Below are 27,805 nucleotides of genomic sequence, written 5' to 3'. Positions count from 1 at the left end.
ACTCATGTTCTGAAAATGCAAGATTTAAACATGTGCTGAGGATTTATGTGTCAAGTGCATGATATGTCAAAGAAATAATCAGGGCAAACATACATTAACCTTATTAATCCCACTTGCAATGTGGAAGGCTCATCTACAAGACTACAAACAGACTTTGTAAGATGCCAGCTTGCAATAGTTTGAAATGCAACTTGGTAATGGTCTGCTTGGTTGCTAAACTGGTTGAGACCTACCTCACCCAGAGATCAGCTAGCCTTGCTGTTTCCAAACTACTGTTGAGGGAGTTGGTATAAAGATTTAGAACTCAAACTTCTACGGAGACTAATCCTGGCTCCTATTTTAAGAACATTGTTTTGCAAATAATCTGCAAGGCATTCCAGATAAATCAGATTTCATTGATATTATAACTGTCAATCTTCAGGTGTTGTGTAGAGAACAAATGGAACTCTCAAGAACAAACTGGCCAGAGTATGTGCTTCTACCGAGTTAATGTGGCCTGATGCATTTCCTCTTGTTTTGATGAGCATTAGAAGTACTCCTGACATAAGGACTGGTTTATCGCCAATAAGGTGATCAGGGGAAGAGCAAAGAGACTTGCTTGTATTCCTTGAGCTGCATTAGTATCAAGAAATGATGACATTGTACTAGATCACTGCAAAGCTTTGACTGATGTGATGAAATCCATCTCATCAAGTGAATGTGACAACATAAGTGGGTAAGGATCTTGCCTGTCACAAACCAAATCTGGGTGACTGGGTAATGGTCAGTAAGCATGTCAGGAAGAATTGTTTGGGAGAGAGGTTGTGGACCCTGCCAGGTGAAACTGACAAGGAACACTGGGGTGTAGAATGCTGGAATGCTGCAGTGGATCCACGTTGCTCACACGGAAAGCGTGAAAGAAACCAATGAAGAAGTGGAAGAAACTGCCACTGAATTAGCCTTAGATTAAGAATTCAACTAGAGTAAAGCACAAAGTGACGCTCAAATGCAGGATTAAGGTTCCAGTGCAGATCTGCGAGGTTGGGAAGGATTTTGAAGCTGGTTAGCAAAACAATGAACCAGTGAAATTTCAGGTCAGTGAAAACTGTGATGAGAAACATGAAGTGTCTAAAGTCCAGTTTCAAAGCAGGGATCAGGGTGAAGGACTGTTACAGTGAAAAACTCAAAAGAATGAGTGGCAGCAAGAAGACATAGGGCCTGATTACAACTTTGGAGGACGGTGTTAATCCGTCCCAAATGTGACGGATATCCTGCCCACCGTATTAAGAGTTCCATAGGATATAATGGACTCGTAATACGGTAGGTGGTATATCCGTCACATTTGGGACGGATTAACACCGTCCTCCAAAGTTGTAATCAGGCCCATAGTCTCTGTTCCAATCAATGGGAAATTGCAGTGGAAATTCCGAGACACAAGAAACCCAGAGGTAGGAAGACATTTGTAGTCAACAATGTAGAAAGGCAGATTAAGGGCCTTGCTCAAGTTCAAGCTCAAGACTAAGGACCTGATTTAGAGTTTGGCAGACAGGTAACTCTGTCACAAATGTGCTGGACATCATACCCACCGTATTACGATTCCCATAGGATATATTAGGATCATAATATGGCAGACGGGATATCTGCCAAGTTTGAGACAGAGTAATCCTTTACGCCAAACTCTAATTCAGGCCGTAAATCTATTAATCAATTAAGAACCCCTGGCAAAGCCGGTTGGTGAACAAAGACAAGCTGCAGAAGATATTGCTTAGAAAATAACTTTAAAGAACTTACAAAAGAAAGCACTGCAAACCAGAAATATCTGAGAGACAATTAGACTCTAAAACCTGTTGGAGTGAATTGCTTGTGGCCGAAATAGAGAATGAGAGTTCCAAATAAAAAATATGCTTTGCTTGAAAGGGTACGTTTCAACACAGTATCAGAAAAACAAGAAAAAGAAGAATTGGAGAGCTACATTCAAGCACATCATTGCCAGTATAAATTTGAAACTGAATCTGAGAGTGGTACTGAGACAGGAGAAGAACGACTGAGTAATAAACTAGACTTTTATGCCAAAGTAAACCTTTGAGAAAGATTGTTGAACAAGAAAAAACACATTTAAACCCGAATGAAATGAACTCTTGAAAGTAGCAAAGGAGAACACTATTTTGAATTTTTTGATTACTGTTTTAAAGAAATAAGAAGAGAAGATGACTTAACTTTTTTGTTGCTTTATATTTTTTTATGAAACAAACATCAAGGTACACTGTTCCAAGCAAAAGAAGAAAGACAGGAGAACGAGAGTAAAGTAGTCCTAGTATTTATGAGCAAAAACCTCACACACCCAAATGGGTGTCATGCTTCATCATCGGCGTTGCTCCTCGTCAGACCGGCTCTGCAATGTCTGACGGGCACACCCCAACAGGGGGTCTTTGCCGGAGGTCTTTTCTTGATGATGCCACGACCCCAAAAGTGAGTTCGAGAAGGTAGAAGAGAAAGGAATCAATAGGATAAAATTGGCTCACAACCCTGATCTCAGAATAACAGATTTATTACTCCATACAGGGTATGGGCCAAGATTAAAAACGATAGGGAGAGTGCACCTGAAGCTATGATCAGGTACTTTCAATCATACTTGTTGAAATTTTAGGAAGGTCAGGCACTACCACACCTTTCCTGAAAAGAGGGTCGACATGCTTTGCGTCTCTGTGGTCCAGCCGGATTCTATGACGCTTCTTCAGGACCAAAAACAACATAAACTTCTCCTACCACAAATTGATGAAATGATAAGGCTCCTATAACTTACAACCATTAGTCATAATATCTCCAGTCACTTACATAAAGTCTGAGGTAGTATAGAATTTACTAATCCTACACGTCGCCCTGCAACCAAATGAACACAAGTCACTTGTGAGGCTCAATAAAAGTTAGTTAATATCAGTTCATTAATGATTTTGTGCAATACAAATGTGTGAATCTGTGAGCAATCAGGTGATGGTGCAGAAGGTGGCATACTAGTAAGTGTAAGTATGTCGAAAGAAAGAGAAAAGTGCTTAATCCCCTAATTTGAGGAACGCGCTTCATGGAATTGCATGGGCCAATGGTCGGCCTTCAAAATTACTAAGAGTCGAGTAGACAAAGAGAGAGATACAGCCTTAATTATAACACATATCAGGAATTGATGGCAGTAGTATACTCAAACCAAAGCCAATGGTCAGGTGGATATCAGTACTGAAAAGACTCAAAAACATTTAAGTAAAGCCACCAGATGGATGTTATATACATTTAAAGGTAGAAAGAGTAATTCTGAAATTTACAAGTACCCACAGGTCCAGAAAAAAGGGGAAGGGGACAAATCAAAAATGTCTGTACTCTCCTCCCTCTGTATCTAAAACAGATCCAGTGATAGATAACCGTGCCCAGACTAATAAAACTGTAATAATCGTAGTAATCCGATAACAGTATGGAAAAGCTTTCCAAAGAAATGGTCACTATATGGTGTATAACACTCATTAAATGACCGCGGTATCAAAAATAAAAGCGATAGTCATTGGTGTGCACCTAAACGTACATATCCATAAGCATCATATAGATGAATTGAAAACTGACCGGCACGGCCGTGTCAGTACAAGTAAAAACCAAAAACAAAAAGGGGGGTCAGGAGCGCGCTAGAGACGCACAGTCTCCAGGCCCTAATAAGTCACTTACTTGTGTTTGTGGCAAACCGCGCGGGGTAACCTACCCCTGGCCGTGCTCCCGAATTAATGGGCACGGCCGCGGTCTTTGGGATTTAAAAAGGATAGTGACGGAAGTGAAAGCGTCATCCTGACGTGCACGTTGCTAGGCAACATATTATATTTTTTTAGCCTCTTTTGTCTCACTAAGAAGAAGATATAGAACAGTATAGGTTATGCAATAGTAGAGTTTAGAAATTATATCAGGAATATTTAGAGTTTTATTTGGGATGTTGGTGTGTTTACTATCTCCAGTAAGAGATATCTATGAAAATCGAATTAACTACTGTTAAGAATAAACTGAAATCAATCAATCAATCAATCAATCAATCAATCAGGGATTTATAAAGCGCACTACTCACCCGGTAAGGTCTCAAGGCGCTGGGGGTGTAGGGTGGGGTGGGGGGGGGGCTACTGGTCGAAAAGCCAAGTCTTGAGGTGTTTCCTGAAAGATAGAAGGTCTTTGGTCAGGCGTAGGTGGAGTGGTAGGGAGTTCCAGGTCTTTGCGGCAAAGTGAGAGAATGATCTTCCTCTGGCGGTGGTGCGGCGGACGCGGGGAACGTAGACGAGGGCGTGGTTGGCGGAGCGAAGGTTGCGGGGGTGTGAAAGGTGAGTCTGTCGTTGAGGTAGGCAGGACCTGTGTTGTGGAGGGCCTTGTGTGCGTGGATGAGGATTTTGAAGGTGGTCCTCTTTGATACTGGTAGCTAGTGTAGGTCTCTGAGGTGGGGTGAGATGTGGTCGCAACGTGGGATGTCCAGAATGAGGCGGGCGGATGCGTTCTGGATTCTTTGCAGTTTTGTTTGGGGTTTGTTTGTTATTCCTGTATATAGGGCATTTCCGTAATCCAATCGGCTACTGACCAAGGCGTGGGTGACGGTTTTCCTGGTTTCGACGGGAACCCATTTGAAGATTCTGCAGAGCAGGCAGAGGGTGTTGTAGCAGGAAGAGGAGATCGCATTGACCTGCTGAGTCATGCTGAGTGTGGAATCCAAGATGAAGCCCAAGTTGCGTGCGTGAGTGGTGGGTGAGGGTGCGGATCCTAGGGAGGTGGCCCACCAGGAGTCATTCCAAACTGAGAGGTTGGTGCCGAAGATGAGTAATTCTGTCTTGTCTGTGTTTATACTGAGGTGGCTTGATTCCATCCAGCTGGCGATGGCGTGGAGTCCGTTGTGGAGGTTGTCCTTTGCAGTAGTGGGATCTTTTGTGAGGGAGATGATGAGCTGAGTGTCGTCAGCGTAGGAGACTATGTTGATGTGGTGTGTTCGTGCGATGTTGCTGAGGGGGGCCATGTACACGTTGAAAAGTGTGGGGCTGAGTGAAGATCCTTGAGGGACCCCACAGGTGATATTGGAGGCTTCTGATAGGAACGGCGGGAGGCGGACTCTTTGGGTCCTGTCCGTGAGAAATGACGAGATCCAGTCCAGGGCTTTGTTGCGGATTCCAGCGTTGTGACGTGTGGAATGTGACATGTAACAGCATAAAGATAACTTAGATAGTGGATTTCAAGACAACATCTATACAAGAACGATATATGTATATGTGAATATAATGAAGATCATGGCGTGTTTTGTCGGTAATTCCTTTTCTACTTCTGTTGGTGAAGGATCAACATTTGCACAGCTTCCAAAGTCTTATTCATTGTCTTGCAATGTGTATATTGCTATTTTCAATAATGTTGATTATCTTTCTCCTTATCAAACAGATCCCAATGTTTATTTGGAGGACTTACCCATAAAAGAAGATGTGAAAGGTGTTAAATATAATGCATTTTTAGTGTAATTACACAAACTGAGCATGAAACAAACTATTAAACAAGAGTGTGTGTGTGGTTTGAGTAAAGAAGAAAATTATTTTATTAGGGACTATAAAAAGAGAGGATTGAGAGCTGAGATACTGGAGAGAAAGAGAAGTTATAATGGAACAAGTAAAGAAGATGGTGAATTTACATTGTCAAATGTACATCTTAGCTGCTCAAAGGTAGAGCACGACAAAGGGGTAAATTGTGTATAGTGCATGAAAGAGCTTTGAAGAATGCTAAGGCTGATATGCAGGAGAGAATGTGTGAGAACACAGTTATGAGATGAGTAGGAAATATTTGTTGAGTGTAGAACGAATCCTGAGAGGGATTTATTATGTTTGTGGAAAGACTACTTACATACATTTGCTGCATAACTGATTTGCTTGTTATTTTCTTCTTTTTTGTTGTTTCCTAGAGTTTATCATGTGAATAAAATGGATGATGCAATAGACATGGAGTGAAACAGAGTTTTAAAAAGGAAGTTTTAGATAGGTTAGGAGCTACTATTCCTTCTAAAGGTGTTTTAATGAATGGTGTGAAAATTACAAATCTGTCAGCATTAGTGGATAAACTTGGATTAGATACAGCTGGTGCCTTAAAAAAGGTAAAAACAGAAATAATGGCTTTTCAAGCAACAGTTAGGCCAAACAGATTAGAGTTGAATATACTCTTGGCAAAGGGAGACAGAGTTTGTAAGGTAATAAAGGCCAAGAGGTGTTGTACATATATCCCGGATAATAGTCGGGTTATTAACTCATACATTTCTTACGAAACTCCAGGCATGTGGGAATCTGTAGGCTCCTAGTTTAGTGAGATAGGGAAAGGTTTTAGCAAGGTTGGTGAATGGTAAGATAAATTAGGTGTAGTACACTAAACTGATTCTAACACAGGTAATATTTAGAATGGTTAGGGCAAATGTCTTCTCTTGTATTTAAATGTTAGTATATTATCACGAAATGCAGAAACAGAGGTAATACTGGTTTATTGAAGAGGAAAAGATTTGAGAAACACAAGATTGAGCACATTAAGGCCAGTACCCACAAACAGCTTAGGATGGCGAAGAACTCCAGAATGAAACAGAAACTGACCACTGAAATTGAACCATGTTCTGATTATTAAAAAATGATTATAAATAGATTTAGTGATTATAGAGTGATTAGATGGGGGAACTGTGGTAAGCTATATTTTGTGCAAAAAAAAATAAAAAATAATAACTAACAATGATTTTGATGTTGGATTGCATATGCATGTGATGAGGTAATATAATAGCTAAAACAAGGCCATCTTGAATAGAACGGATGCATTTTCTGTCATTCACTTTTTTCCCTCTCCCATCCTATCCCCTACCCATCTTTTTCCCCCATAAGTTCTGCAAAAGCAAAGACAAGTTGATTTAATGGGTTATACCACTGTTGTAAATAAATAAATAAACTTTTGATTAACATTCAGTATTTGTAACTGTTGCACTTTTGCTTTTGCAAGGCACTTCTGCTGTGGTTCCATTGTTGGACTCGGACTTATTTGTGTGACGCATCATTGTTGAAATGTTACATATTAGTTTGTATATCTCAAGATATAAGTAGCACGGATGATGCTTAATGCTTTTTTTAAATGGAATAATGTTTGCGTAGTTAGGTAATGAGTTTTAAACTTTTGATTTGCTAAAGAGTTGTTACTTGTGATCATAGCATGATGAGTTTGATATCTTACTAATTTTCTATTCAAGAATTGTGTAAAAGAGTAATTGATTTTTGCGGTGAGCCAAATTTTTATGAGACTTCCTTTTTCACTATTGATGCTGTATGATCATTTTATGATTTTGTTGCTCATTTGGGACTTAAAATGATTTTCTAATTTTGACTGCTCTGTATACCTTTGCATTTGAGCCTTCGTGGCATTTATTCTATACTGCTTAATTTTGAGATTTTTTTTAAATAATAAAAGCCTTTAGCCTTTCTCTGATGTAAAGTGTTAATTATTTATTTCTGCTACTCTGCTAAACTAATGTAGGGGGGTGCATTTTCCTGCAAGATCAAACCGTGGGAGAACTTTCTTATTTTGCTCCCACTCCATTGAGAGCCATCAACATTCCATAAAAAGAAACCGGCTACAAACTGTAAAGCTGATGGAAGCTGCTGCAGGTACCCTGACACAACCAAGGACTGCTGGAGGGGCTGCCCGGAGGGCATATGTTTCACATGTGATGGATTTGTAGTGTTGTAAGCATATTTTGAAGAGGGGTCCTTTCCCTAATATTCCAAAGGGACTTTCAGCATTGGAAGATATGTATGATCACACCTAAAGCACAAACACCCACTTTAAATCACCAAACATAACAACGAATTCGGAAACAGTCATCCATGTGAAAAATGATCACTAGCAGAATGAGGGGTCCATTAAAAAAATTGAGCAGATATCTACTAGATCCATGAAACAGGTTGCTAGACACAATTCTATGAACAGATTTCTTCCTGTTGAATGCGCGGTTCCTCGCGCTTGTCAATGATCTTTCGCTGGATTCCTCCTTTGATGATTTATTATTACTGGACTCTACTACTGAGTCTGCTATGTCCTTTAGTCCACATAGGCGATTCTTTAAATTCAATTTGTATAATTTCACCTACATGCGTACATAATCTATTGTTGATTTCTCGCTTGACCATGCTGAGCATATTTTACATTCATTTGTTGATTTCTGATTATTTGGTTTAAATACAACACAGGTCAGCCATGCACAGGAAATATGATGATACACTAGCTAGTATATGCATATATCATGGCTGTCAGACACTACACTGTACAAATAAAGGGTCTGGTAAATAAGAGAATAAAAGTCAGGCAAAAAAAAAAAAGAGATGGGTCAAGTGCTGAATGGCAATGGGATTTAATACGACTTTGGGAAAGTCATGCGCCCCTTTGATAGCCCTGCTCACCCATCCACCTTTGATCGTATCCAGTGCTTGAAATGGAAAAATGAAAGTTTCCGAGAAGTTCCGGTACTCTCCAATTAAAAGTATTACGCTTTTCTTGAGCAACGCCGGTACTCTCCCTCTCAAAATAAAAAAGTGCCGGTACTCAGTACCGGACAGTACCGGCCCATTTAAAGCACTGATCGTATCGAATTTCAGTATACACACAAATTAAATAATTCCCACCTATGAGATCTACAGTGTATACATGAACAGACTGACAAGAAAAACACTGAAAGTGACACACCTTTAGAAAGTAGTTTCCTGAACTTCTGTGTAGCTTCAAGCTGTTTTTCCCAATCATCAGACAAAATCATCTCTACCATGTCCGTAGTAATAGCTCCATCCTGAGGAAAGTCATTGAACACATTTTGTGAGCGACCAGCATGTTTCATATTGATTAATTGTCAAAAAATGTGATTTAGGTGCTTTTACCTCTGAGGACCATTAGAATGAAAACATCCCTCTACGGAACTGTATATTCAGTACTGGAAACAAACCCGACCCAAATAAGAAACGATTCTTTGTGAGCGGACACTGTAATACTTAGTTTGCACCTCGTACTTAATTTTTGATTACTTTTTTTGTGTTTTGTATAATACATGTTAGAGGCCGAGAGTTAACAAACATGAAACGATTTGGAGTTATATAGTTACACACACCGGTTCAAGTCCTTGTGTACCTCCTTTAATTAATGCATAATTGTTGGCAAATGGGGGGGGCTATTTCTTTCTCCGTGTATGGGTATTTTGATCCCTACCTCATGCGCCTTAACAGGATCAAACTCCGTTTCAGTTAGGTTTACCTCTGGCATGGGCACAGTAGAGCTGATGTCTGGGTCCTGGATAGGGCTTTCTACCATTGTTTCAGTATTTTCTTGGAGATGAACATTTCTACGCTTGAAGAACTAGAATAAAAAAAAATACATCGGTCAAATCGACATTGGAAAAATGTAAATGAACGAATTTCTTCCAGACAATAGAAACCATGCGTTCAAAATGTATAGCACCAGCAAGAAGAAATAACTTACTGGTAAATTTAGTTATTTTGTCGTTCAGTCCTCAATAATCATATATGAGAACTTTTATATGGTTTGGATATGAATTCGGTCTCCTCCAAATAGCGAATGCCTTTATATCTCTTTGCCTGTCAAGATATAGGTTGTTGGTTTCCAGTCCCAAAATTTCACACTGGCAAGCGGGACAAGACTTGACTGTTTATTGTTTGCTGTCTTCTATCCCTGGAAGCTTAAACAGCTTTCCATCAATACCCTATTCACCCTCCCTGATGCCAACATGTATTACACCAGTAGTCAGTGTTCACTTTTAATTTTTTTATGTAGCGGAAGTCCAGAAGAAATGTCCACACCTGTTGCTCTCTTTTTTGCTTCCGTAGCTGTATTCCTTCCTCTTCTCTTCTTCTACGCATCTCTTGAGGATCAAGAGCTTTGTTCTTGTAACATTTCATCCGAAAATGGTCTTTTAGTGGGCTTGACATGGTGTCTAAAAAATTGGGGAGAAGAAAAACATGGGAGTTCAACTAAAGTAGGAACTGAACGAAAAAGGCAAATCAGTCACAAAAGTTACCCCCAGTAGGTTGAAACTCAATGTTAATCTTCTAGTCTTTCCTGCATCTAGGGTACATCAAATAGCTGTGATTTGACAAGGCCGTTTAGATAGCATCCAACTTAAATGGAACGGACACCAAAAGTGTGCATGACTATGCATAATAAGAAGGGAGCATTTAATGCATTGTCATTGTCTGATGAAGATCAAACTAGTAAAACAACTAAAAGCAAATTTTCTTCCATTTATGCTCGATGTACAGATAAATGCCAATGTCACTCAAAATCCAGAGTCACCAACTGTGCAATTACAAACAAGTACTGGCAAAGCCAATAGCTATTGGCTTTGCCAAAGTGTGTGGCTATGGTCTACACCTCTGTGGCTGATGTTTAGCATGGCTAAAGGTTGGTGGCGTAGAGGACAGTGACAGATTGGAGAGTCGTGAAGTGTCGTAGAGTGGAGAAGCGCACAGTGGATTAGCATATTGCAGAGTTAAGTAGTGTAGAGTGGGGTAGAGTGGAGTGACGTAGAGTGGGATGGAGTGTCGTAGAGTGGAGTTGAGTTTTATAGAGTGGAGTGGCAAAGAGTGGGGTATAGTGTTGTAGAGTGGAGTAGCGTTGTTGGACTTTTTGCCTTACGCAGGGTCATCCCCAGTCTTTTTGCAGCCTTCCTCCTGGTTTTTCTGACCTCTCGCTGTTGGCTCTAGGACTCTGAGCACTTTATCACTGCTGACCAGTGCTAAAGTGCAGGTGCTCTCCCATCTAAAGTTGGTATGATTGGCTTATACCTAATTGGCATATTTAATTTACCTATAAGTCCCTTGTACAGTGGTATCTCTATACCGAGGGCCTGTAAATTAAATACTACTAGTGGGCCTGCAGCGCTGCTTGCGCCACCTACTGAAGTAGACTTTCAAACCTGTCTCAGGCCTGCTAGCGCAGGGCCTGTGTGCGCAGTTTTCTGCCACAGGGACGTGGCATCGAAACTTACATGCCAGGCCCAGAACTCCCCTTATACTACATGTAAGTCACCCCTAAGGTACGCCGTAGCTAGCCCTATGGGCAGGGTGCCATGTATGTAGAAAGGCAGGACATGTGCCATATTGCATGGCCTGTCCTAGTAGTGACAAACAGCCTAACTTGGTGTCTCACTGCTGTGAGTGCTGCCTTCTCATAGGATTGCATTAGAAATGCCCTGCCTTATGTGTAAGGGGTATTGTCTGATTTATGAGGGGTAGCGTAGGCGTGTTTGGTATGGTTGTGATGGTGATAATAAATGCTGCTTACTGGTGTGGGTGTATTTTTTATTACTATCACAGAAATGCCACTTCTAGAAACTGCGCATTTATCTGTGCTTATGACTCTGGTGTTTTGCAGCTGGACTCCAATCCACGTCTGGGCAGAGTGACAGTTGGGGCTTTGTGCATACTTTTCAGACAGCCTGTACACAGGGAGGGTGGAGGTGTCACAGAGGTGCATCTGCATACTGAATAGTCTTCCTGGGCTGAGAGAAGGGAGAGGCGGGGCACACCTGCATTTGTAAAGACTGTGCCCTGGCCTCACACAATAGGGTTGTTTGAAGCCTGTGCTGAAAGGAGAGAGGGGGCACTCCCAGAACCAGTTGTAACTGGCTGGAACCTCCTCGCCCTACCATTGTAATACACTGTAAGAACTGACTATAAGTACAGGGGAATTTTCCCCACAATTTGGAGACTCTTGGAATCATCTTGGAACTGGACACCAAAGGCTGAAAGGACTCACCAGGAACCGCCATGGACTGCTGCTGCTGTGCTGACCTGTGACCTGCCTGGTCACTGTGAAGGACTTGCCACTTGCTGCCTTTCCCTTGTGCTGGCCTGTAGCTGGGCCCTCCACCTGAGGACCTTGTCTTAAGATGCTGCTCCCCAGGGGCAGGGTGCTGTGGCCCCTGACCCCTGCATCCATTTCTTCACGAGGGGTGCTTCTCCGTGGTTTGCAGCGCGCTTATGGAGCCTTGGGAGCTCGTAGGCTCCTGGCTGCATTGTGCCCCTTTAAATAAGATCAATGCAGCGGCCTGGGAAGCTGGAAGAACACTCGCGCACCGCATCGGGTGCAGGTGAGTGTCTGCTTGGGCCCCAGGAGGGGTCCGATCTTCTTGTGGCTTCACGGCAGGACCAGGGGAAGGCGCGGGGAGTGCCCCCTACCCCCTGGCCTCTGCGTTAGGAGCAGGACGCTCCTTTTCTGCTGTTAGGTAAAATGGGCATTATCTGGGGGGGGGGGGGGCAGAGATTGTGGGTCCCGGGAGGGGCCTGTCATTAAACCGGAGTGGGTGCGTGGGTGTGGGTGCCCCCCTCCTGCTCTAAGTTGTTTTTGCTGGCTTTGGCCCCGGAGGGGCCTGTCTATAAAAGAGAGGAGGTGCATGTCGCCCTCCTCTGACCCCAGAGTATAAGGGAGGCCCCCGTTTTGCGCACAGGAGTGCTGGGGGCCCCATTGTTCTCCTTCTAGGCACTGGAGGTGCCTTCATCCAACCAGGTACTGTTTAAAGGACCAATATAGTTGCAATCCAAAGTTCTTTCTACAGACTTTTGTTTGATTCATATATTACCTACCTGCGTTTGATGTTTTTACATATGTGTATGCAAATGTTCCTTTTATGGACATGCTTGCTAATATGTTTTTCTAACTTGCCATATGTATTCTAATGTTCCTACTATGGGCATTTTATGATATTCTTATGACAAGGCGCTGTGATGTGATAACGTGTTTTCCTGACTACTGCTTATGTTGCAGAATACTGAGTAACCTGTGTGTTATGTGTGACTACTGCTAGGTTGCAGAGTAACTAATGTGTAACGTTCTGACAACTGCTAAGGTAGCAGGATAGTACTGATATGTGATGTTTGGTCTGATAATTGCCTTGTGTACAATACAGTATATTTTCATATAATCTGGTGTTATGTTTCCTTTGTGTTGGGGATATTGCGTCACATGTGTTGTGTGTGTTGTGCAAACGCTTTACACATTGCCTCTGGGTTAAGCCTGACTGCTCGTGCCAAGCTACCAAGGGGGTGAGCAGGGGTTATCTTGGACGTGTAACTCCCTTGCCCTGACTAGAGTGGGTAAGTTCTGCCTGGCTGAGGTGCATACCCTAGCCAACCAGAAACCCCATTTCTAACAAGCGTAGAGTGGTAGAGCGGCATACAGTGGAGTAAAGTGGAGTGGAGTGGTTTAAACTGGAGTACAGTACAGTAGAGTGTTGTAGAGTGTAGAGACAGACTACAGTGTCAGAGTGGTGTGGCACAGAGTAGAGTAGTGTGGCATAGATCGGAGTGCTGTACAGTGTAGTCGAGTGAAGTGTGATTCAGTGGAGTGTTGTGGAGCAGAGTGGTTTATTTTGGGGCGGTGTGCAGTGGTGTGGAGTAGCATAGATTGGCATGCCGCAGAGGTGAGTGGAGTGTCAATAGGGAGAAGGGTAGAGCAGAGTAAAGTGTCGTAGAGTGGAGCGGCATAGAGTGCAGTTGAGGAGCATAACAGTAGAGTGGCGTGGAGTGGGGTAGAGTGTCAAAGTGGAGTAGAGTGTTGTAGAATGGAGTAGACTAGGGAGGAGTGGCACAGACTGGAGTGGAATAGAGTGGAGCAGACTGTCGTGGAGAGGAGTGGCATAGAGTGGAGTGGGCTAGAGTGTCAGAGTAGAGGGGTGTGGCATAGAGTGAAGTTTTGTGGAGTGGGGAAGAGTGTTGTAGAACGGAGTAGACGAAAGTGGAGAAGAGTAGTGTCGAGTGGAGTAAAGAGACATGGTGTGTAGTAGAGTGCTATACTGGGAACTGTTCGAATACAGTCGTGGAGTGGAATGGAATGGAGGAGAGTAGAGCAGCATGTCACAGAGTAGAGTTTCATAGAGCGGGTGGAGTAGAGCTTCATAGAGTGGAATGGTGTAGAGTGGAGTAAAGTGGCACAGAGTGGGACTGTGTGGAGTGATTTGTGTGATATGTACCAGCTTCAAGCTGCTGTCTCTGTGTCTAATCAAAAAACAAGATGAAAACTGAGTGAGTGAGTGTGTGTGGGCAGGCATGTGTAACCCACGCTGTGAGTACCAGATCAGTCATAGTGTGGGTAAACCCTGTTGGGCCCAGACAAACACTATCCTTATGAGAACTGGTGTTATGAGGAGTGGTTCCCGTAGTGTGTTTAGGTAGTTTTGAGCAAGTGTCTCATAATGGAGGGGGGAAGAGAGACAGAACGGGGGAGAGAGAGAGATTGCAAGTGCCTTGTAAAAATCTACTCGCCTACTCCCTATGGCTTGCGAGTTGGCAAAGAAAAGGTGTTCTGTTCAGTCAGGAAGTGAAGGAGCAATAAAGACAATCTTTTTCTTATCTTGTAACATTTGCTCTGTGTTCAGAGACAGATGTCAATAGACAGTCTCTTACAATTAATTTTCCTTCTGACTGCAGAGTTCCAAGATTTTGTAAGGTGAACTCTCTGACCTGCTGTACAAAGTGAGTGAAATGAAAGGCTGTAAGGTATCAGGTTTTTCCTAACACACAACACTTACATAACTAAGAAATCTGTACAAACATTTCAAAATATATTTCAGTAATTGTGAGAGCTCATTTTTGTAATCCTGATTTAATGAAAAAGATATTTTGAGAGGATGAGAACAAATCAGAACACTTTACATGGTGATGTGCTATTGATAAATATGTTTTATGAAAACCAATTTTCACAGAGCATTGCTTATACACTATACAGTTTTTTAATCAGCAAAGCTGCAAATTAGCAGGAAGGTTTTTGGGCATTTCTTGGAAACTGTCTGTAAATGACTGTGTACTAACATATCATGCTTTAGTAATGTATTCATTAAAAGTTAGAGTTTAAACTTTAACTGAGAAACACTCCTGCCCTTATGGCAATGCTATTAGTAAACTAAGAGGCAAGCCATGGATCATGTGTACCCTATTTGTGGGCTAAATTCTTATTATACATGGAGCAAACGTTTAGTCTATTTAACCCCTTCCCCGCCATGGACGTAATGGTTACGTCCATGGCAGCGCCCATGTGGCGCCATTAACGTAACCATTACGTCCTGCTCCCCCCGAGGGCCGCGGCCAGGGCTGAAAGGGGAATCACTTTCCCTTCCACCCCCGAACACCCCCCGTGACGTCAGCGCGCGAGCGCGCGTTGACAATCACAGGAGCCTCCCCCATCGCACTGGAAGCTAGGCTTCCAGCTTGATCGAAAGAGAAATGCTCAGCATTTCTCTTTCGATCACGTGGGGGAGGCCCGGAGATGCTTCAAAGGGAAGGATTTTTTTTTCCTTCCCTTTGAAGTCTCTCCAAGCGTTTCAAAAGCCGGATTGCTTGCAATTGGTGGGGGGTGGGGGGTGGGGGTGGGGGGGGGGGTGGGGGGGGGGTTGAAGTGGGGGGCAAATTTATTTTAGGCCAGATCGGCCTATTGTTATTAGGCCAGACGACAGGGCAATTTTCTTTTTTGTTTTTTTGTTTTTTTTAGAGATGGGGAGCGACCCCTTAGGCAAGAGTCGCTCCTCTGAAGGGGCAAATTGTATTTAGGCCATTTAGGGGCAGATCAGCAGATTTTAGGTCAATCTGCCCCCAAGGGAGGCAGAAACCACTAGGCACCAGGAATCTTTTTTTTGGCGCCGTCACGCAAGGGGAGCGACCCCGTAGGCAAGGGTCGCACCCCAAGGGGGGGGGATGAGGGGCAAATTTATTTTAGGTCATTTCTGCCCCCCCCCCGGGGCCGGCTGAGCTAGAGGCCAAAATCCACAGGTAGGCACTTTGCAGAAAACACCTCTGTTTTCTGTGAAACAATGTGATGTGTAAACGTTGTGTTTTGGGCCCTTTCCTTTCGTGGGCGCTAGGCCTACCCGTACAAGTGAGGTATCATTTTTATCGGGAGACTTGGGGGGGAACGCTGGGTGGAAGGAAATTTGTGGCTCCTCTCAGATTCCAGAACTTTCTGTCACCGAAATGTGAGGAAAATGTGTTTTTTTAGCCAAATTTTGAGGTTTGCAAAGGATTCTGGATAACAGAACCTGGTCAGAGCCCCACAAGTCACCCCATCTTGGATTCCCCTAGGTCTATAGTTTTCAAAAATGCACAGGTTTGGTAGGTTTCCCTAGGTGCCGGCTGAGCTAGAGGCCAAAATCTACAGGTAGGCACTTTGCAAAAAACACCTCTGTTTTCTTTCAAAAAATGTGATGTGTCGACGTTGCGTTTTGGGGCATTTCCTGTCGTGGGCGCTAGGCCTAACCACACAAGTGAGGTATCATTTTTATCGGGAGACTTGGGGGAACATAGAATAGCAAAACAAGTGTTATTGCCCCTTGTCTTTCTCTACATTTTTTCATTCCAAATATAAGAGAGTGTGTAAAAAAGACGTCTATTTGAGCAATGCCCTGTAATTCACATGCTAGTATGGGCACCCCGGAATTCAGAGATGTGCAAATAACCACTGCTCCTCAACACCTTATCTTGTGCCCATTTTGGAAATACAAAGGTTTTCTTGATAGCTATTTTTTACTCTTTATATTTCAGCAAATTAATTGCTGTATACCCGGTACAGAATGAAAACCCACTGCAGGGTGCAGGTCATTTATTGGCTCTGGGTACCTAGAGTTCTTGATGAACCTACAAGCCCTATATATCCCCGCAACTAGAAGAGTCCAGCAGACGTAACGCGATATTGCTTTATAAAATCTGACATTGCAGGAAAAAGTTACAGAGTAAAACGTAGAGAAAAATTGCAGATTTTTTCACCTCAATTTCAATATTTTGTTTTTTCAGTTGTTATTTTCTGTAGGAAACCCTTGTAGGATCTACACAAATTACCCCTTGCTGAATTCAGAATTTTGTCTACTTATCAGAAATGTTGTGGTTTCTGGGATCCAGCATTGGTTTCATGCCCATTTCTGTCACTGACTGGAAGGAGGCTGAAAGCACAAAAAATCGTAAAAATGGGGTATGTCCCAGTAAAATGCCCAAATTGTGTTGAAAAATTGGGTTTTCTGATTTAAGTCTGCCTGTTCCTGAAAGCTGGGAAGCTGGTGATTTTAGCACTGCAAACCCTTTATTGATGCCATTTTCAGGGGAAAAACCACAAGCCTTCTTCTGCAGCCCCTTTTTCCCATTTTCTTGAAAAAAACGAAATTTTCACTGTATTTTGGCTAATTTCTTGGCCTCCTTCTGGGGGAACCCACAAAGTCTGGGTACCTCTAGAATCCCTAGGATGATGGAAAAAAAGGACGCAAAGTTGGCGTGGGTACCTTATGTGAACAAAATGTTGAGGGCCTAAGCGCAAACTGCCCCAAATAGCCAAAAAAAGGCTTGGCACCTGAGGGGGGAAATGCCTGGCAGCGAAGGGGTTAATCAAACAAAAGAGGTTTTTTGCACAACAGGAATGCTGAACTCACATATTTGAAGGTGCACTCAAATGTGAGACTGAAGAACAAGGCAACTGTAAAATAAAAAATATGTATATAGAGAGAGAAAGAGTGTTTATGTGATTAAACCAGCCCAGTTGTCGCCAACTAATGAAGCCAAAAGAAATGAGAGTGAGAAGAAGCCAACTAATGGTAAATGATGGGTGGTCTGGAAGCCCTTTGTAGGTTTAAGGTACAATAGGTATGAGAGACAATGCGCTACCTCAGGCAAGATCTAAAAAGGACATGATAACTTTACAGATAAAAAGGTTTGCAAATGAAGGCAAATGTGTTTACTGGAGTGGCTATTACAATTTCAAATGTGCTACACATGTTAGAGAAAGACACTTGCCACTATGTGGCTTAACATATCTGTAAACCACACCGAGTTTAATTCCTACATATAATATTAAAATGCAAACATGGAGTGCCTGAACATAGCTGATTTTCATTAATACTAGGGCATATGGCTTTCGGAGTATATGCCACATACATCTGCTTGATATTCCTAAACATAACAGTGTTCTCAATGTAAAAGCAAACCACATTCAGATGGTCAAAAGGTATGCAGAGGGATTGTTAGTCTGAAAGGTTGCATAGGAAAAGTAAAGTTTTGGCAACTCTATTGTGAACTTTAGCAATGGGGAGTTAATAAATACTCTGGCAGCTGGTACCTCCTAATTTGTGCTGTTTCATAGCTCTCTAGGCGCTATACTTGGCGCTTTGTATGAATTAATTGGGAACAGTCCTTTTCTATTTTCTTCTTTGTGACACAGTAATGGGATTTATAGGACAAAGGGATCTTTCTCTCTTAAGGCTGAGGCTAAGTTGACCAAAATCCTTAGGAAACTCCAACATGAACATTCTTGTATATATTTCTGGGTATCAGAGTAGCTTCAAAGGGATTACTAAACACACATTTTGTGTCATTAAGTTACAACCTTCCTTTTGCTGAAATTATTTTCCATGTTTGTTAAACACTATAGAACAGGTGTTCCAAACAAGTGGATTGTGAGCTACCAGTAGCTTGGAGACACCTTCAGAGAATCTCGCAGACACCAGTTCATTTTTAAATAACCACAGGGTTACAACTTCCTTTTAAAGTCAAGGGAAGGCCCTCTTTGTTTTCCATAATTATCATAAGGGTGCAGTTAGCAGGGCCTCATAATGAGCCCTACTCAGTCAGAGTTATGACCCAGGCTGGGGCACAGAGGTGAATAAATAAAACACGGAGGTACTTATTACTTAAATAAAAGTCTTTGTTAACTCTATATTTGGAGAAAACATATTGATGTTTCAGAATGCTTTTAAATGGGAGAATATTCAAATGAAAATGTACTTGATTAATTTAACTCTTCATTTGAATTTTCCCCTATTTCAAAGTGTTGCATTTACAAACATCAGGCCTCTTGCTCCCAGAGGCCAGTAGACACTATACCATATTTATAACAGAAAACCCTTTAAATGAGAGAAATTTAATTTAAAGAAAAATATTTTGCGGTGTGGCAAGGACGAGGATCCCTTAGCATGCTCCTAATCTAAGCACTGTGCTCTAGGGCCCAAAAAGGCATGTGGAATGCTGCAATAGGCCGATGGCCAGATGTGGTGAGCGCTGAGGACCTTTTGATACCCCCTGCACCTATAGTGGGGCTCCGGCATGGCTAACCTCTGGGAGTGAGGCAGAGTTGGGACTGGACTGGAGGAACCAATCAGCTGTGCCACAGCCGTAGAGCATGGTCTAGGGTAGGTGATGTCCCCAGATAGAGCAGCGGCGGCCCACTACATTTCCGGCCGGTTGCTGGCGGCAGGATTGGTCTCTTTCTACCGCTGTAGGGGTTGGTACCTTGTGCCTTGACCACATGGGGCTTGGCAGACAATAGCCACACGGGATGCAGCCTGGATTTTAAGCCGGCACCGGGGAGCTTGGCCTTGCGCATCTCCATCGCTGCTTTCACTCCTACCTCCCGACTGGAGATTCGATATTTGGTGCAGGGTCTTTTTTTAGTCCTCTGAGCAGCTTCTGCAGATCTGCTCCACCAGGCCTGCCACAGGAGCAAAGGTGGGCATGGACAGGAGACATTCTATGATGGTCTAATCCCTGGGTTTGAGGGCTGGAGGGGAGGGGCCTGTTTTTTGTTTTCTTTTGCGTGGGACAGTGACCCACCCTTTTTTGAGTTGTGTCTTGGGGGCCTTGATTGCAATTGGTTAGCGAGCCCTCTTAAGGGGTGAAAAACTTCTGTTGGTGGCCAGCTATGACAACCATTAGCTGAGGGTTGGTGGTTGGTGTGTACTGAACTCCATCTTAATATCAGTCACCGATAACTCCCCACCCCACTCGAGACTCCCTTTAGATGCCAATATCTTCCAGTTTTTGTCCGCTTGTTGTAGCAGTGTGGGTCTCATCCCTCACCGAGGATCAACTTACTCTTTAGATGACTCAAACTAAATCAAAAGCCAATAAAACATCTAACATTAGAGACTCTTTTTTCATGACTAAACAAGATAAGCCAAATTTGAAGCCAAGTTAAGGGTCTGTAAATTAAATGCTACTAGTGGGCTTGCACCACTGATTGTGCCACCCACTCAAATAGCTCTGTAAACGTGCCTCTGGCCTGCCACTGCCATTTCAGCTTGGCTTTTAAAATCTCTTGCCAAGCCTGACACTCCCCTTTTATTACATATAGGTAATTCCGAAGGTAGGTCCTAGGTAGCCCCTGGGGCAGGGTGCTATGTAAGTAAAAGGCAGGATATGTACTTTTAAATTTTACATGTCCCGGTAGTGAAAAACTCCCACAGTTGTTTTTCATTACTGTGAGGTCTCCTCCTCTCATAGGTCAGCATTTGGAATTCCTTATATTTTTAAGATGTAATTCCTGATCAGAAAGGAGTAGTTGCATCATGTTTCATATCACTGGAATGGTAATGACAAATGCTCTTTAACTGATTTAACATTACTGTTTTAGAAATGGTAATTTTAGAAAGTGGGTATTTCTCTACTCTTACTGCTCTGTGTGCCTTGCACCCTGTCTCCGATACCCATCTGGACTAGGTGACAGCTACACTGTGTGCACTGCCCCCAGACAGCAACAAACACAGGAAGGGTGGCTGTGACAAAGAACTCATCTGCATTCATCTGCATTCTGATGGCCCTTCCTTGGTTGGAAGAGTAGAGGGGAGCTCATACTTACACTTCAATAATGAAGTGCCTGTCCCCACACAAATAGCTTATTACCCCCTACAGATAGTCTGGAGCCAGGGCTGTGATGAAAGGGTGACCTTTGCATGTCCAGGAGCTGCTCTGAAGTCACCCCAACTTCAAAAGCACTTTTTGGTATAAGTACTGGGGTTCTGACCCTAGCAACACAGTACACTTCTGGACTTGGGAAGAATTCTGCTGGAGTAAATACTGCTGTGCTGTAAGGATTGCCACTTTGCCAGGACTGACTGTTCCAAAGAACTGTTTCTCTGCTTTGGTGAGCTGCCCTGCTGCCTGCAGATATCTGCCCTGCTGAGTACAAGGACTGGACCCGTCTTGCTGACCAGAGAGACTGCAAGGACTTGCTCAGTTCTTATGCAGTTTTAGGGACATCAAAGACTGCCTGCAATTCTCCTGGAACTGCAGGACTCAGCCATCTGCGAGTCCAACTCTTGCCTGAGATGCCCCTCTAGTCCTGGGCCTCAGAGGTAGGTTCTGCAGCTGATTGCTGCAAAAACCAACACATTGCCTCAAGTACTGGAGAAATTCTGATGCACCACTTGCTCGACACAGAGGCTGTTGGATGACCATGTATTCACACCCTGGGCAGCTCGACGGAAATGCTCTGCGTGGCTCGATGGCGATGCATCTCCTTCACGTCAATGGCGTTTGCCACTGACACTCGACTCGCCTCGACTGCAAGGATCGGAAATGATGCATGGTGCCTTTGACGATTCATCAAAGGTACTGTTTCAGCAGACCCTGCATGGGTTCTGTAGCCGGCCTACCTTCCATCACAGTCGGCCTGAACTTTGGATTGGCACTGGTCACTCACAACCTCAAGTAACCTTTTCACCATTAGTGACGTGTAAGCATTATTTTGAGTTTAATCTTTAAAAATTAATATCTCGACTTCCACTGATTGCAGTTGTGTTGCTTTGGTCTTGTTTTATTCAGATAACCATTCTCTATTTTCCTAAACCTGTGTGGAGTTTTGTTGCATTGTTTTCGTGGAGTTACTGTATTTAGGTTTTGCACAAATACTTTACAAATTGCCTATTACTGCTCTGTGCCAAGCTACCAGAGGGTGAGCACAGGTTAATTTAGGGAGTGTAACTGACTGGGTGGTGGTCGCTACTTGGACAGGGTGCCCACCCCTGCCAACTTGAGAGCCAATTTACAACAGCGGGTGACTTTAACACTACAATGAACCCTACCCTTTATAGATCAGGGGCAGGAGGGAGAATCCCAAACCAACCAGAAGAGTAATGGTGAAAATTGCATGGGACTTAGAGACACTTTAAATTTTACTCTCATGTTCACAGGACTTTCAGCAAACTGGACATATTTTTTACACAAAGACACTAGATATATCAGTTTCCAGAATGCACAATGGACGCTCATTCTGTTCAACCATGCCCTTGTTCGGTATGTGGGGGCATCATCTCATCCCCTGCCGACTATACAATGGTGTAAGATGGGATTCTAAAATCCCCTCATTCAGGATTTGATAAGTCTCACCCTTGATCATTATTTTTATGATAACAATGAGACTGACACTTCCCTTGCAGTTCGCTGGGACACTACTAAATCGGTCATGGGGGGGATTACTCACTAATACTACAGTTGTTTTGTAGAAATAGAGTCACTAAACACACCCTAGAGACAGAAAGGACACAGTTAAAGGGTAAACACGAGGCTATAGGACCTAGGTGTCTATACCAGTCCCTCCAGAATGCGAGGGGGGGGATCTTGAACATTTGCTTATGGGGGACGGGGGAGGAACAGCTAGGAAAATTGCTGTGGACTCACCAGAAATGCTATGAGAGGGGGGGATAGGTCAAAAAAATTACTGACTTACACAATTAAGGCACAGCAACCCGCAACACAACCAATGGATGTAGGCATCCATTGGGGTACACCTTTCACTCCACAAGAGAAATACTCCAAATCTTCTATGAATTTTCTCACACTTCTACAAGGCTACCTCATTGACTGCATATGATCCTGAGTCATACTTTCCACTGATTTTCCGACCCTCCTCCTGGCCACCCTTAACGTACTGGAGGACCAAATATCCCCACAGAAGGTTACAGACACCATACAATTGTTACCACTGGGCAGGGCGCCCCCGATCCAGATACCACTTTTTATAAAGCATTCAAGGAACTCTTAGCAATCCCTCTAATGAACTTGTTCAACATGTTTTGTTGACATAGGGGGAATATCAGACACCATGATGGACTCAAAGTTGGTCCTAATCCCAAAACAAGGCAAAGAACCAGAATTATGTTCCTCATATGGACCCATAGACTTGTTGAATATCGATTCACAAATATTTACCAAATTCCATGTAAACTATTGGAGAAACATTTTAATACAGCCAACTCAATTTGGATTTGTCCAGAGGAGACAAATGACTGATAATATATGCCTAGTGACAGACCTAGGCCAGGTTGTGGAAAGGCAGAACACTAGCTTCTTACCACTTTCCTTAGATGTTGAAAAGGCTTTTGGTATATTGGAATGGCAAAAAACATTTAAAGCACTGGATAAGACTCCCTGATGCCTTAAAATAAACAAAAGTCAAAAGGTAATTTTGTCTGCCCTAGCATAAGACTACGCATCCACCATACGATGGGCAGTTGCTAATGCTTCGGAGGAGGAGAAGGAAGGGATGCCCTCTTTCACCCAATATTTTTGCTAATACATTGGAGCTGTTGGTCCATAGGATCGCGGCGAGCCCAATCATTCGAGGCTTGGAGTTTAATGCCACTGAGTACAAGTTAGTTCTTTTCACAGACTATATTTTGTGCTTTTTAACTGACTTGCATACATCTCTCCTAGTATTCATTTCAGAGACTAAAGACATTTCAGCTGTCTCAGTCTTCAAAATCAAGTACAAAAAGTCCACAGCGATGAGGGTTCCTAGTCTCCCACCACAGTAGAAGAACACTTTCAGAAATAATTCCTCACGTGTAGAAACAGGCTTCCTGCCCTATCTTGGTGTCTCTATCCCGGCACAGGAGACACACCTCTATAGAAAACATGTCCTGTTCCTTACTGAACATACTGTATAAAGATCTATATAGATGGGGTAGACTGGAGATCTCTTGGTTTGGGCATCTCTCCTATATAAAAATGAATGTACTGCTATATGTCTCTCAGACCTTGCCTCTCCAGGTCCCACTTACTGTCATACACATGATTCAGAGTTGGCTTCTGGACTTTGTATGGAAGGGTGAGATGCCAAGGGTACCCAAGAAACCACTCTATGGAAACTGTACTGGGGTTTCCACAGATAAACAGACATTGTGCCAGTGCAACTCCATTCCTTACTTGACCTTGACCCAAAGCACAAACTTTGGGTGGGGAATGAGGACAGTTTTTCCCAGACCCTTATACCTACTTTGCCATGGCTCCCAGCTTGTATGAGGCACATGGACTCTTTACTTACCTCTTGCATATATTGGAGGGATGGTATGAGATTAGGAGGTATAACATCATTCCCCTCACCAATGTCTCTAATTCTAAACACCTTGGACTTCCTACCAGGAGTCATTGGCCGGGATTTCAGAGGTTGGTTTCATTGCTCCACAGCTACCGACGGGCCCTACATATTAAAGGAAAGTACCCCTCCTCCCCATGAATTGGGTAGCACCTTGGCACTGAACATCTGTATGGTCTTCTGGCAGTGGAGCTGCAAAATTGGACAACAACATCTGAGAGACATAAATTAGAAACTATGGATGTCACACCAGTTACTAATCAAGGAATGGGAGACAAAGGAATTACACGCTTATACATATTTTTTTAGACCCCTAGTATATCCTTTAAACTATTATATGCAGTGAGGTGGGAGGAGGAACTGGAACTAGAGTTGGGCAAGGATACTTGGGGAGTGATGTGGGAGGGGTTGCATCTGTCTCGATTGGTATTAAATATAAAGAAAATTATTATAAAATATTGTTCCAGTGGTACTTGATGCCCATCTGGTTTGGATCCTCCCCATAATTTTGCTATGCACCTCAGAAAGGGGTACGATATTACATATGTGGTGGACTGGTGAGGTAATTCAATCCTATTGGCAATCGATTATTATCACAATTTGTGATGTCCCCTCACTCAGAATGAGCCTGAATCCCCTTACACTTGTGCTTGGTGCGAGGAGAGAGGACTAAAAATAACCCACAGTCACTCCACTGGACAATCTTCTTACTAACTTTCTTATTGCCAATATTGAAAGACCACTGAGGTTCCACTGATGACTGTCTGGTGGACTAAAGTTTGGAATATATATGCTATGGAAAAAAATAACACCCCTTTTATAAGTCAGAATGATGCAGTTTGAAATAAATTGGGCTCCCATTCGCCTAGGGGTCTATTGCCCTGAATCGAGGCTGGATGTTCTGCGTGAGGCGGGGGTCTATAACCCAAGTGACTCTGAGGGTGCCCCCTCAGATCTTGACTAGCAGGTCGAATTAATGGAGGGGGAACAGTGAGCCCTAGTGTTGAGAGACACTACTGGTATGTACTGCATTTCTTCTACATGGACAAGATTTCATGTACTATCTTAAGATGTTTAGAGATCACCCATAGGGTAATAGATTACTGCACACTGTAAACTGACTTGGTGAACTTAGATGCATTTTACTGCCTTGTTTTTTCCTTTCACTTAGACTGAATACATTTTTTTTTCTTTTGGTATTTTGTTTTCAGCCTTGAGCTATGGTGCTTCCTCGTTTATGACACCAACTGCTGTTGAACTGGCTACCGACACGTTACCTATGGTCTAACTGCATGTGTTGAGTTGTGTGTTAGAATGTGGTAATGCCATGGCTATGTTTTCTTGTTGAAAATTCAATAAATACAGTTAAAAAAAGAGAATCATATTTCCATGAAATATTAAGTCTGAATGTCTTTCTTCACTTTCAATTAAGCCAAATACATCTTAATGTGTTATGAAGCATGTTTCTTCACTTAAAATTCCTCCCATTTAAACAAATAGCTGTATTTTTCTTCAATAAATAGGGCACCGTCCCTGCAGGCCACTTGGCGACAAATGCCTGGGGTTTGTAAATGTGACATTTGAAAATGGGAGAAAATATAAATTAGGTATTTTATGGAATCCATCTAAAGAAAGTTAACTCTTCAGTTTTATATTCTCCCATTTCAAATCGTTGCCTTTTCACACAGCAAGCATTTTGCTACCAGTGGCTGGTAGGTATGGTGCCATACTTAGAACTGAAAAAAACAGCCATTATTGAAAGTGGGTGAAATTTAAAGTGCAGAAAGATGCTCCATATTATGAATAATTTGGCACAACATTTTTCTGCTCTTTAAATTTTTCACATTTTAAAAAAATGGTAGGTTTATATGACACAGGCTCTCTGTCACCCATACCCACAATTTTCCATTTGTACCCACACATGTTCATATATCCCTAAAGACCAGGCTTTCACTGACACACATTGTAGCCCTGTCCTAGTGTCCTTAGTGAAAGTGTTTTGTTCATACCAAAGCATGTGGCACTAGGAACATTAAGCTGAAAGTTAATGAAGCTGAGGGGAGGGTGTCTAGTAGCAATGATGATGTTGCTTATGTTTCCCTAGCTCACAATGGTTTTCAATAATCCGAAGTAGCTCTCACTACAGAAACATTTGTAGACACCTGCTTTAGACATTTCCATGTAAGACTGTTGAATATGTTGTTTCATGTCATAAGCTGCACTGAGCACTACATAAACCATAGCCAATGCCATTTCTTTCGGTTAAAAATTTTGTTTATTTAAACTTGAACATGCAATTGAAACTTTCAGGTCCCAGACTTTGCTGGTTCTACCTTTATATATCTCCTTCATCTCTTCGACCTAAATGTACCTCATTCAGGGAGGCATGTAACATTACCACATATCACATGACCATTTAAGGCCTTGTTTTGAGTTTGAAAGTAACGTGACTTTTCTATAAAATATATTTTGGTCATTGGATCATAGTAATCACAAGTGCTTCATTTTGATTGTCAGCATGTTTGTCTATTTATGGTTCCTGGGCTATTATAGTTAGTAAAGTTATTACAAAGTGTAGATTTACATGTCTCCATCCCCAAAATTCAGGGGTTGGAGCCTTTTTTTAAAAGTGTAAATTTACTACTGTTCATTTTTTCACACCTAGGCAGATGTCTCCAAGCAGCAGAGGAGCCGAGAAAAGATAGGAGGAGTGTCACAAAGCATATGTTTCTATTAATTTTCCCACTGGGTCTTTAGACACGCCTAGATTACACCATATTTGACAGACGGCTAGATCCTGGTGCACAGATTGTGCTTTTTTTGATTTGGTGTAAATCTGTTCAGTAGTTTTTTTTAGATATTAAAGATTTAAAAATACAGATATCTAGAGAAGGGGAAGTCCGCGGATTGAACTGCTCACGTGCGGATATTTGACTGGCTGCCAACAGTTTTTCTAGGTAGTGTTGGCAGCAATTTTGGGACTGTGCTTCATCAGAGTACTCAAAAAAAAAAAAGGGGGGGGGGGGGGGCCAGGGTAGGAATGCCCTTAGCCCCTAGACTTGGTCCAGGGGTCCCCCTGGAGCCAAGCCATGGCAAACAAGCATTTTTCTTTAAGACATTTCCCAGAGAATATATATAAAAAATAAACTACAAAAAAAACAGCAGTCTTTTAGGCCCATATTTATGAAACGTTTGCCCTGCGTTTGCGTCATTTTTTCTGTGACGCACAAGCTGCACTAATTTAACTCCATATTTATATTTTGACACTAGATCCGTTTAGCGTCAAAATATTGGCGCTAGCACCATTTTTAGGAAGCACCAACCCACCTTGCTTCTCACTGCAACAATGAGATGCAAGGTAGGCATGCCCTTCCTAAAAATTGTGCTAGCCCTCTAGCGCTATATTTACCTCTTGGCATCAGGAAGCAGACTGCAAAAATGCTGCTAAGTCCGATTAGCGTAAAAATGTAACACCTGGTCAGACCAGGCGTTACAATGAGGCCCACACACCACCACTCAAGGAAAACACACAAAGGAGCATTTGCAACCTCCAGGACGACATGGAAGCGGTACTGCTCCAGCTTGGCACACGCCACCGACATCAGCAAAGACAGCAACCCTAAACACCACCACAGCAGCCACC

The 27,805-nt window shown here is 42.7% G+C and overlaps 1 protein-coding gene across 2 annotated transcripts in view; it reads right to left on the bottom strand.

Moving 5' to 3' along the window:
- The window catches only part of KPNA5 (karyopherin subunit alpha 5), a 248,537-nt gene that overhangs the window by 182,737 nt on the left and 37,995 nt on the right, over positions 1-27,805 (bottom strand). For both annotated transcript variants that reach the window (XM_069235362.1, XM_069235361.1), the window contains exons 2-4: positions 9,846-9,979; positions 9,283-9,384; positions 8,725-8,824 (exon numbers count right to left, since the gene is read on the bottom strand). In XM_069235362.1, coding sequence (XP_069091463.1) covers positions 8,725-8,824; positions 9,283-9,384; positions 9,846-9,974 — 331 coding nt within the window. In that variant the 5' untranslated portion in view covers positions 9,975-9,979. The remainder of the gene's footprint in view (positions 1-8,724; positions 8,825-9,282; positions 9,385-9,845; positions 9,980-27,805) is intronic.

The sequence above is a fragment of the Pleurodeles waltl genome, chromosome 5 (genome assembly GCF_031143425.1).
Source record: "Pleurodeles waltl isolate 20211129_DDA chromosome 5, aPleWal1.hap1.20221129, whole genome shotgun sequence".
NCBI lineage: Eukaryota > Metazoa > Chordata > Amphibia > Caudata > Salamandridae > Pleurodeles > Pleurodeles waltl.
The sequence above is the reverse complement of the archived record's forward strand: the minus strand, read 5'-3'. Positions and strand labels throughout refer to the sequence as shown.